General features: G+C 43.0%; 1 protein-coding gene across 10 annotated transcripts in view; it reads right to left on the bottom strand.

The window, feature by feature from the left end:
* HUWE1 (HECT, UBA and WWE domain containing E3 ubiquitin protein ligase 1) overlaps positions 1 to 12,377 on the bottom strand; it is a 233,851-nt gene that overhangs the window by 14,662 nt on the left and 206,812 nt on the right. For all 10 annotated transcript variants that reach the window (XM_073600232.1, XM_073600238.1, XM_073600237.1 and 7 more), the window contains 6 exons: positions 12,105 to 12,350; positions 11,529 to 11,646; positions 9,453 to 9,593; positions 2,460 to 2,747; positions 1,834 to 1,939; positions 1,583 to 1,700 (listed from right to left, as the gene is read on the bottom strand). In XM_073600232.1, coding sequence (XP_073456333.1) covers positions 1,583 to 1,700; positions 1,834 to 1,939; positions 2,460 to 2,747; positions 9,453 to 9,593; positions 11,529 to 11,646; positions 12,105 to 12,350 — 1,017 coding nt within the window. The remainder of the gene's footprint in view (positions 1 to 1,582; positions 1,701 to 1,833; positions 1,940 to 2,459; positions 2,748 to 9,452; positions 9,594 to 11,528; positions 11,647 to 12,104; positions 12,351 to 12,377) is intronic.

The following is a 12,377-nucleotide window of genomic DNA, read 5'->3' as shown; positions in this document are numbered from 1 at the left end:
GTTGTCTGGTCATCTTTGGTTTTAGTATTTCCTAAGACACTGATCTGGATCAAGCATGCAGACAACAAAGTCCACATGCACAATCTCTATACTTGATCTGGGAGAGCGATTCAAAAGGACTGAAGACAAATATGGCCAACAATTTATGGAAGTTCAGTGACAGCAATTTACAAAAATGCCTCAAAGCAGATTTCTCTTCCCCCTCACATCCCTCAGCATTTTTAACCTTAATACAGGGAATAAATTAAGGTAACAAAATGTTTTTAGCTTTAGTATTACTTCAATGCCATAGACCTAAAAATCAGTTGCCAAATCTGAGAAATCATGGGCAGGTTAACAGCCTATCCCTTATGAGGACCTTCAGACAAACCTAACAGGGAATGAGACTGCCGAAACAAAGCTGTAGACTTTAGGTATGCGCGCACAGTGTGAACCACATCCAAGGAATGAAGATCCTACGCTGTAGGGTGTTTTGGACTGAAACAAAAACACACAGTAATACCATGTACTAGTTTAAGTAGAAGAAATCACCACCTTAGGCAAAAAGAACCTCAACATTCACCTGTAGATGTCTGAAAAAAAACTAAGCAGTCATGAAGAGAAACTCAGTGATGTACAATTAATAATCTAGCACTTCCAATTAAAAGACCAATGATTGGTCTTTTACCGATTTCCCTTACATATCTTCCTTTAATGGGGTGGGCAACTACATGGCAAATGAGGTTCAATGTAAAATAATGCATTTGGGTGGCAAAAATATGAATGCAATCTATACACTGGGGGGGGAGAACCTCTGGGGGAATCTAGGATGGAAAAGGACCTGGGGGTCCTAGTAGATGATAGGCTCAGCAATGGCATGCAATGCCAAGCTGCTGCTAACAGAATATTGGCAGGCATTAAAAAGGGGATTAATTCCAGAGATGAAACAATAATTCTCCCGCTCTACAAGACTCTGGTCCGGACCTGGAGTATGCTGTCCAGTTCTGGGCACCAGTCCTCCCTCAGGAAGGATGTAGAGGAAATGGAGTGAGTACAAAAAAGGGCAACAAAGCTAATAAAGGGTCTGGAAGATATTAGTTATGAGGAAAGGTTGCGAGCACTGAACTTATTCTCTCTGGAGAAGAGACGCTTGAGAGGGTATATGATTTCAATATACAAATATCATACTGGTGACCCCACATTACGGATAAAACTTTTTCGCGGAAGGGAGTTTAACAAGACACGTGGCCACTCATTAAAATTAGAAAAAAGAGGTTTAACCTTAAACTACATAGAGGGTTCTTTACTGTAAAAGCGGCAAGGATGTGGAATTCCCTTCCACAAGCGGTGGTCTCAGCAGGGGGGCATTGATAGTTTCAAGAAACTATTAGATAAGCACCTGAATGACCACAACATACAGGGATATACAATGTAATACTGACATATAACCACTCACATAGGTTGGACTTGATGGACTTTTGTCTTTTTTCAACCTCACCTGCTATGTACCTATATGTAACTATGTAACTTCCAGTGCTAGCTTCATAACAGCACAGCTACAAGCCACCTCATTAGACTGCAAACAAATTGCTTGGTTCCTTACCAGTCATCTTCATCTGGCACACAAGGTGGACATATTCCTTCTTGTTGTCCTCTGTGACAAGAATATTTGCACCATTGGGCTTCAGGTCACGCACTTCACACACACCAAATTCTTGGACCTAAACAGAGAAAAAGGAGGATGTAAAGAGCGGGAACTGTTGACGCTGTGACATTTAAGGAAGGCAACCTATAGATCCCTTTAAGAAGACACGATTCACCCCGGATGACCCCTCATACAAGAGCAGATATTACCTCAGTGCTGAATGTCAAATCATATCCCAGTGTGGAGACATCGTTCTCAAGCAGGTAGACTAAACCTTGGTAGAAGTGATAATCTTCACTCTCCATGTCAGTGTATCTGCAAGGTAAAAATTGTATTGTGGAAACAGGTTGCTCATTGTATGTATTACAAGTGAAAAAAGCATTTGAAGCCAATTCTTAAAAATATATAAAAAAAACTACATTTACTTCCTGGATTAATGTAGATTATTACACGGACCATTATACAAGTTGCTGGGTATCGGAGACAAAGAAACTAGAGTATGTACATTTGTGATAGAGTTTACGAACCAAATTAATTGCAGCAACTTACGATTCTGCACGTGTGTGCTGTAGCCCCCTGTTCATTCCTTTAAAGAGTCATATTTAGGGCGGTCTTCATTGATCTTGAACAGGAATGAACGAAGCCACAGTGTGCATACACAAAACGTTAGAGCTTACAATCTATAACAAGCAGGGCCCTCTGTTTCATCCTGTATTGAACTGTATTGTAATGTCTGCCCTACTGTTGTAAAGCGCTGTGCAAACTGCTATATAAATACTATATAATAATAATAATTTACACAATTGCTCAGCATAATGTTATTTTTAATACATACCTGACTGATTTGCCCAATATGTGCTTGTAGAAAGACCGCGTGAAGTAGCACTCCAGTAACCTATTGTCGTACACTGCCTTTGCGACAATTCGACCGACAAATTTGAAATAGCTGAGGTGGTTGGGATTGCAGTGGGAGGAGGGGTTAATTGTATAGGTGACACGGTCCCCAGGAGATGTGCGGAACAGGGCATACATGGGATTAAACATTTCCCTGGAGATGATCATGTACCACTCTCTGAGGAGTCCTCCAGCATCCTGACCTTCTTCCCCTTCAAATACTATATACCTGTAAGAAAACGTATATGCTTTATGACATCACCATTATACAAGTAACACATTCCTGGTAATGTCTGTAAAAGGTGAAACAAAAAAAGAACCATTTAAGCAAAAGGCTGTTTAAATTTTAATCACCTCGGGTACTCTAGTCCCGTTAAAAACTTAAGCTTGCCATACACGGATCAAAAGCATTGACTTTAGCAGGGCTTGGCCTACTTTCGATCCATGTATGGGCAGGGAGGTTGTAGAGAAGTCTATCTACAGAGTTCTGCACAACTGCCCTGTTGGATTTTTCCCGTGCGATCAGAGCTGCTGTCTATAGCTGTCGGAATACAATAGTTCAGCGGCGAGGATTCCCCCATTCACATAGAGTCTGCGGATGGGGACAATCAAGTCTTTTTTTGTAATCAACTTGCTGGTTGAATGAAAAAGAATGACACCCATACCAAGTTTCCAAACATATGACAATCCTGGATAATTTACTCCCATCCTACGCATTTTGACAGCTTATTGATAGCCATCTGATTATGAAGAGGTGCTGCCAGTTAGCCAGGACCCCCCAACACCTCCTTTCTTTTGCTCTTCATTCCTAAATCCTTTTTTTCTCCTTCCCCTACTTCACTGCCTCACCTCTTTTCTCCTGTACTTTTCTAACAAGCATAAATCTACCTCTCCTCCATAAGCATCTTCTATAACTAACATGGCCACCAAGGCTAAATAAATATATACAGTATCTCACAAGAGTACACCCCTCACATTTTTGTAAATATTTTATTATACCTTTTTATGTGACAACACTGAAGAAATGACACTTTGCTACAATGTAAAGTAGTGAGTGTACAGCTTGTATAACAGTGTAAATTTGCTGTCCCCTCAAAATAATTCAACACACAGCCATTAATGTCTAAACCGCCGGCAACAAAAGTCAGTGCACCCCTAAATGAAAATGTCCAAATTGGGCCCAATTGGCCATTTTCCCTCCCCGGTGTCATGTGACTCAGTGTTACAAGGTCTCAGGTGTGAATAGGGAGCAGGTGTGTTAAATTTGGTGTTCTCTGTCTCTCTGTCATACTGGTCACTGGGCGTTCAACATGGCACCTCATGGCAAAGAACTCTGAGGATCTGAAAAAAAGAATTGTTGCTCTACATAAAGATGGCCTAGGCCAGGGCTCAAAATTTGAAGTCCTGAGCTATTAGCCAGGCCTCCAGGGTGCTCTCCACCAGTTGCCCCACCCAGCCTGCCCCTAACTCCGCCCCTAAACACGCCCTCATAAATTATCTCATGAAATTACACTAAAATGTATTATACAGAATTAAGTTATAAAAATATTAACCACTTAAGGACTAGCCTTGTTTTGGATTTTAGGTGTTTACATGTTTAAAAGGTTTTTTTTGCTAGAAAATTACTTAGAACCCCCAAACGTTATATATGGTTTTTCTTCTAACACCATAGAGCAGTGATGGCAAACCTTGGCACTCCAGATGCAGAGTGCATGAGCATCATGGGAAATGTAGTTCCAAAACATCTGGGGTGCCAAGGTTCACCATCACTGCCCTAGAGAATAAAATGGCGGTCGTTGCAATACTTTTTTTTGCACCGTATTTGCGCAGCGGTCTTAAAAGCGCACTTTTTTGGGAAAAAATTCACTTTTTTGAATAAAAAAATAAGACAACAGTAAAGTTAGCCCAATTTTTTTTTTATATTGTTAAATATGTTACGCCAAGTAAATTGATACCCAACATGTCATGCTCCAAAATTGCGCCCGCTCGTGCAATGGCATCAAACTTTTACCCTCAAATCTCCATAGGCGATGTTTAAAAAATTCTACAGGTTGCATATTTTGCGGTACAGAGGAGGTCTAGGGCTAGAATTATTGCTCTCGCTCTACCAGTCTCGGTGATACCTCACATGTGTGGTTTGACCACCGTTATCATATGCGGGCGCTACTTGCCTATGTGTTCCTGTCTGTGCGCGAGCTCATCGGGACAGGGGGGTTTTTAAAAAGATGTTTTTTTATTTTTATTGTTTATTTTACATTTTATTTATTTTTACACTGTTTTAAAAAAAAAAAAAAAAAAAAAAAATTGTCACTTTTATTCCTATTACAAGGAATGTAAACATCCCTTGTAATAGAAAAAAGCATGACAGGACCTCTTAAATATGAGATTTAAAAAAAATGACATTTGAAAAAATGTGACTTTAAAAGGCACGGTCGGAAGTGACTTTTTGACGTCGCTTCCACCCAGAAGTGTCATGGAGGCAAATGGGCGCCATCTTAGCCTCATTCGTCTCCAGGCACAAGACGGAGACGGATGCGATCGCCACCTCCGCCGCTACCGACGGCTCCGGTAAGCGGCGGAGGGCACCGTATCGCGGCGGGAGGGGGGGGCCCTCTCCCGCCACCAATAAAAGTGATCTTGCGGTGAATCCACCGCAGGGACCACTTTTATCTGAAAGCCGGCCGTCGCACGAAAACAGGGATACCGGGCTTATGGCAGCTAGCTGCTGCAATAACAACGATATACCCCTTCAAAGTTAGGACGTACATCGTCGTGCGGCGGTCAGCAAGTGGTTAAACACTGTATCCGTGCCCACCAATGCAGCCTTGTGCCCACCAAAGCAGCCTGTGCCCACCAAAGCAGCCTACCTGTGAAGGGGAGGAGAGGAACAGGAGAACCGCCCAGGTGTTCAGAGCGTAGCGCGGGGAACACAGCGATAACCACTTTCATTTCAATTGCTGTGTTCCTGCCGCGCAACGTCATATACTGCCCCGCCCCCTAGCCGGGGAACTTTGACAGATCACTTGTCACTGGGATTGGACGGGTGATCTGTCTATCAAAGTGCTGGGCCCAGGAGGAGGGGTTGTATCTGACAGCGAGCGGCGGGGAACACGGCTATTGAAATGAAAGCCGTTATCACTGTGTTCCCTGCACTGCTCTCTCTTCCCCTCAGAAATCGCTGGGAGAAAGACTCCCATTCCACACAGGCTGCTTGCTCACCCCCAGCTCCCAGGCAGCCCTTCCTCACCAGCCCTCAAAATTTACTCGCAAAATGCGAGCAGATTTTTTGAGGGCTGGCTTAGGCTATAAGAAGATTGCCAAGACCATGAAACTGATCTGCAGCACGGTGGCTAAGACCATACAGCAGTTTAACAGGACAGGCTCCACTAAGAACAGGCATTACCATGGTCGACCAAAGAAGTTGAGTGCACTTGCTCGGCATCATATCCCGAGGTTATCTTTGGGAAATAGACATGAGTGCTGCCTGCATTTCTGCAGAGGTTGAAGGGGTGGTGGGGTCAGCCTGTCAGTGCTCAGACCATACGCCGCACACTGCATCAAATTGGTCTTCATGGCTGTCGTCCCAGAAGGAAGTCTCTTCTAAAGATGATACACAAGAAAGCCCACAGTTTGCTGAAGACAAGCAGACTAAGGACATGGATTACTGGGACCTGATAAGGACATGTCCTGTGGTCTGATGAGACCAAAATAAACTTATTTGGTTCAGATGGTGTCAAGCGTGTGTGGCGGCAACCAGGTGAGGAGTACAAAGACAAGTGCGTCTTGCCTACAGTCAAGCATGATGGTGGGAGTGTCATGGTCTGGGGCTGTATGAGTGATGCCGGAACTGGGGAGCTACAGTTCATTGAGGGAACCAAGAATGTCAACATGTACTGTGACCTACCGAAGCAGAGCACGACTCCCTCCCTTCGGAGACTGGGCCGCAGGGCAGTATTCCAACATAACGACTCCAAACACACCTCCAAGACGACCACTGCATTGCTAAAGAAGCTGAGGGTAAAGGTGATGGACTGGCCAAGCATGTCTCCAGACTAAAACCCTATTGAGCATCTGTGGGGCATCCTCAAACAGAAGGTGGAGGAGCGCAAGGTCTCCAACATCCACCAGCTCTGTGATGTCGTCATGGAGGAGTGGAAGAGGACTCCAGTGGTAACCTGTGAAGCTCTGGTGAACTCCATGCCCAAGAGGGTTAAGGCAGTGCTGGAAAATAATGGTTGCCAGCGGTTTAGACATTAATGGCTGTGTGTTGAGTTATGAGGGCACAGCAAATTTACGCTTTTATACAAGCTTTGCACTCACTACTTTACATTGTAGCAAAGTGTCATTTCTTCAGTGTTGTCACAGGAAAAGATAGAATAAAATATTTACAAAAATGTGAGGGGTGTACTCATTTTGTGAGATACTGTAAATACACACACATATATATATATATATATATATATATATATATATATTTTAATCTCACACATAACTATTAGATGACCCGCAACTCCATACATGCTCTTAAATCTTTTCAAATTTATTGATACTTCATAAAAGACAGGATGGGACATTAGATGTTAATGTGTTTCAGCCATGATGGCCTTGTTCACAACATTTATGTACAATAAAAGCACAGAATATATAATATAAAAACATGAGAGATTGACTTCTATGCCCAGGGGTGGGGGGATAGGACCAGGCGACTTTTGAACAAAGAGGCTTGGTGGAGATAATTAATATAGATTAAAAAGCAGATTCCCTCTGGGGTTAAACTTCAGATGGGACCATACTATTGGTTCTGTGCTTTTTTTTTACGTAAATGCTGTGAACCATGCCGTGAACAAGGACCCAGACAAAAAAAAAAAAAAAAAAAAAAAAAAAAAAAAAAAAAAGACACTGACACTTTGTATCTCTCACCCATTCAATTTGGCCAAGACACATCCCAGTTCACACCAGTGCGGTGTGAGTTCACTGCAAATTCCACACTGCATCCAAATCGCACCCTGTTTATGCGAACCACTGTGTATGTTAACGGCATCTGAAACTGTTTTACAAAACCAGATTGCATGGGTGTGAACACCCATGCAATCCACTTATAGTGTGGCCAAAAAATAGGTCCTGCTCAGTGCGGATTTGGTGCAATTTAATGCATACAGAATAATGGCTCAAATTGCACTGAAGAATCGCATGTGATTTGCATAGGGATGCGGTGTGAACCGGCACTTAAAGAGGGAGTCCCACGGAAAAAAAAAATGTAAAAGTCAGCAGCTACAAATACTGCAGCTGCTGGCTTTTAAAATAAGGACACTCACCTGTCCTGGGGTCCAGCCATGTCGGCACCCGAGACCGAATCATCCCTTGGTCCTTGGGTGCTGCCGCCGCCATTCTCTGTAAGGGAATCAGGAAGTGAAGCGGTACGGCTTCACTTCCCGGTTCCCTACTGCGCATGCGCAAGTTGCGCTGCGCTTCCTAACTGGTCCCCGCTGTCTCTGGGACCCGTGTGTCCCAGCAGACAGCGCGGTGGGCACGGGAGTGGGCGTAGACTCCCGTGGGAGTCTATGCCGGAAGTGGGTGGAAATACCTGTCTTAGACAGGTATCTGCACCCCCCTCCCCCCTGAAAGGTGCCAAATGTGACACCGGAGGGGGGGAGGGTTCAGAAAAGCGGAGGTTCAATTTTTGTGTGAACCTCCGCTTTAAACAAAACTAGAGAGATCTTTCCCATGAAATCACACGGCTCCCACAGCTCTTCGGGTTTAACTGATCCGAATAGAAAACTGGATAGAATTAAAAAAAAAAAAAAAAAAAAAAGACCTGCATTTACTCAGTTTAAGTTTGACAGTTTTTTCTGGGGCCCCTTCAAATCTGTCCAATCTGGTGCACTGTGATTATGCGCATTATGTCGCACATTAACAAGTGATGCGATAAGGCAGCCCAGTTATTTTATTGATCTACAAACTTCAGAATGTTTAAAAAAACAAAAAATGCCTTTACTCTATTCCAGACACAACACAAAGCAATGCACAGCAGTGCATTACTGTGCAATGCAACAGAGGTGCATTGGGATGCAAAAAAAATAAAAAATGTCACCACAATGTATTTAAAGAGGATCTTCAGTCAAAAAAAAAAAAACAAAAAAAAACAAATTAAAAGCCAGCAGCTAAAAATACTGTAGGGCACTTGTCTATCCAGGGATCCTGCGCCATCCTCACCCGAGCTGGTTCATGAATGGTCTTCAGGTCCCAGGCACGTTAAAAGTGGGAAGTGAAGCTGGCTGCGATTACTTGCAGCTTTATGCTGCACTTTGTGAATGGTCCCAAAGCCTTCTGGGACATGTGGCATGTCCCAGAAAGCTGTGGGCAAAGAGGGGGGGAACTGATCTTTCGCTATCGCCTAGGCAATTCCTGCTCCCCTCAAAAAAAAGCAAAAGTATCCAAAAATGAGAGAGAAGCGGAACTTTCCCTTTTGGGTGAAGTTCTTTAAAAGTACATTATTGAAGCCAAATAGTGAGAAGCCAGCCTAAGATTAGCGTTCTAAACTACAGTAAAGATAACAAATCTTAAAGATAACAAATCAACACAATTTGATTTAAAGTAGATCTTCGGGCAAAACTTTTGTTAAGAGTAGGGAAGGGTTAGAACCTATGTAGCCGTTTCCAACTTGTAATTGGCATAGAAAAATTTATAGGGGGTGCTAAATAATATCCAAATTTTCTGGTTACAGCAATTATCTGTGGGATTTCCCATCACTTTGTGGAAGATTCACCTACACTTCCTGTTCCTCTGCAAGAAAGCAAGGTGAAATCTCCCCCAGAAGGTAGAAAGCAAAAACCTAACCTCTAAACCTTCCATCACTATCCAGAGTTATTACACTCCGTAGATTCATTCTGACCCAAAGAAGACTGGTATACAATGATCTTTCTGTGGCACTTACAATCTGTTCTTCATTTCTTCTGGGGATTTACGGTGCAGTTCCCGGTAAGAATCTTCAAACACATGGTCTCGTCTGACGTGTACAGCCATGTCCTCTTTCCTCAGTCCTTCATCTAACCGCTCAAGTTCTTGGCGGAAATATCTATTCAGAGATATTAGTTTAATATGTTAAATATATGTTAAAATGAGAGGCCTTGGGTCAGAGCTGTTAATTGAGACTGTCAGTCTTTACGTCGATTACATGTTGCTGCACCTGGAGGATGCTGGTCACTCTAGTGGTGGCTTTGCGCCATATTGAACGCTTTGGGGAGTTTTGTGGCCTACAAATTAATTGGCGTAAATACCAAATCCTCCCCCTGAACCTGGAGGCCCTGTCCGCTGATCAAGCTAGTCTTCCCATGATTCGAGCAAGCCAGATCAAATATTTAGGAGTTCAGGTTAGCCAGGCCCCGGCAGAATATACTAGACTTAATGTAGAACCTCTTATTGCGTTACCTAAAACCAAAACCCAAACTTGTCCCCCCCTGAGGTTATGGGATGCATAAACCTAGTTAAAATGATCCTGCTGCCCAAACTCCTTTATCTTTTCCCCATTCTTGACTCGTTTGTTTGGGGCAACTCCAGACACAAGCTTTCCTGGTGCTCCTTGGAAAAATCACATGGACATAGATGGCACTGCCCTTCCAGACCTCAATGTGTACTACCTAGTTGCCCAACTCTATTCTCTTTTGGGGGAACATAGGTATCTCACATTAGCCCGGGTTGCACACCCCTTTCAGATTCTCCTCAGTGACCTCCGCAACTTCTCTAATTTAGGAGGCCGCAAGGGAATGGTCCATCACCACTGTAAGATATGGGAACTGGCAGTGCATAGGCTGAAGACCCCCCTACTCATGCCCACACACCACTCTGGGGCAACTCCAACCTTCCAGACTTGCTTACCTTATCTGATGAACTCTGGAACTCTCACAGGGTTATATAGCTCTCCCATGTATTTTATAGCAATGGAATCAAGTCATTTCAGGAACTCAAAATGGATTTTGATCTGCCCAATTCTTTTTTCCACTTCCTCCAGCTTTGCCACGCGCTGCATGCCCAATTTGGAGACTTAATCCCTAATTTAAACCCTTTGTACCTATTGGATGTTTATTGGAGCACAGACTCAAAAAAAAAATTTACATTTTTTTACAACAGCCTTCTCCAACCTGCAGCGACAGACTTAGCCTTCTGGTTGAAAACCAAATGGGAGGCGGACGTGGAGGAGCTCAAGGACAATGAGTGGACAGATATTCTGAAATCCTGTAAAATGGTCTCCCCAAAGTGATCTGATAGACTAACCCAATTGTATATACTACATAGATCTTACCTGAGCCCCGTCCGTTTAGCCAGGTATAAATCTCATTATAACCCATGTAAGAAAATGCCCTAGATTTGGAGAGTCCAGTTGTTCATTCTACCATGTATTGTGCTCTTGCAATCCAGGGATATTGGGAACAAGTGGTCACATTTATACATGATGAAATGGGCTCCCCACTGACTTTATGGACTAAACAATGCTTGTTGGGGCTACTCCCCAACCAGGAGCAGAGCAGGCATCTTCACATTTTCTTACATGGAAGCGCTATTTACGGCTAGACTACTTATAGCGAGCATGTGGCTTCAGCCCTCCACACAAATACTTGGGGAATGGAAGGTGCCTGTTAATGAATCCCTACCCTATAAAAAGGTAATTTACAGGCACAGAAATTGTCCGGCAAAATATGGGATCGGTGGCTAGACCTGGCATCTACATTCTCGGAGGGAGAACCTGTAACTGAATGAGTTACCTATGGTTATATGTCCACGTTATTACAACGCTCCTTTTTCAATACATGTTTTATATATTCTGAAAACCTCTGACAACTGTTCGATGTAACAAATATCATAATGTTTAATGTTATTCTCCTACCCTGTGTATCTTTGTACCGAATAAGGGGTTTGTTGGATTAAAAAGAAAATATATATGTTAAAAGTATGCATTTAAAAATAAAAAAAGAGTAGCTAGTACAAAAGCAATAATAAACTTGATCATACATACTTGCGCTTGACATCAAAGTCTAGGACTCTGATATAATCAACAAGAACAGCAAAAGGTCCATCAGCTAGATGAGTTGTCGACTGGCGGAGGATCTGATTTAACACAGTGCGGTGAGTCTCTAAAGAGTATAAGAAAAGACATGTGAAGAGTAGATATGTGAAGAGCAGGCATTTCTTAGAAGGCTGTAAAAAATGTAATCGAGATGCTTTTAATGGGGAATACTGCTGTGCTCTCTACTGAGGGAGAGCACAGCAAACTTTTCTTCTAACCAATATTAAAGTTCAGGGTAAAACAGACATTAGGCTTGTACAACAGATTTTGTATCCTTAAAGCACACCCATTTATAATGCACTGCCTAATTACAAAGGAGGAAGGAAAGCCTGAATCTGGTTCATGGTTGGTGAAATGGACCCAGTTTGACCAAAATAATCAGCAGCAAGAAAAGATGGTGAAAGAGACGCTACATAAAAAATTGTAACCAATAAATTTACAGCGGATGCTAAACTTGGTAACATTTCCAAAAGTATTCCTAGGTTACAAAACGGCTAGGAATTAGCAAGCTTAATAGAGCCTTACCTGCAAAGCGCAGGAACTTTTGAGTGTCAGGAGGCAAGCTGGATGAGATATGCATAGATGAGGGTTCCCTTGAAAAAAAGGGATCTAAGGAAGAAGGCGTCGCAGGGGTGAGAGGTGCTGGGGATAAAGGAGGAGGCTCATCTTTTATGTGAGCCAGCTGGCTTTCCCGAGTATCCCGTACTTGTGGCTTGCTTTCTCGCTCTGTTGCATGGACCAAGAAAAAGGCTTCTACAGCTGGCTGAAGTACTGAGGGGAGAGAGACACACATACACA

The sequence above is a fragment of the Aquarana catesbeiana genome, linkage group LG09 (assembly GCF_042186555.1).
Source record: "Aquarana catesbeiana isolate 2022-GZ linkage group LG09, ASM4218655v1, whole genome shotgun sequence".
NCBI classification, from domain to species: Eukaryota; Metazoa; Chordata; class Amphibia; order Anura; family Ranidae; genus Aquarana; species Aquarana catesbeiana.
This window is presented reverse-complemented; position numbering and strand designations above follow the sequence as displayed.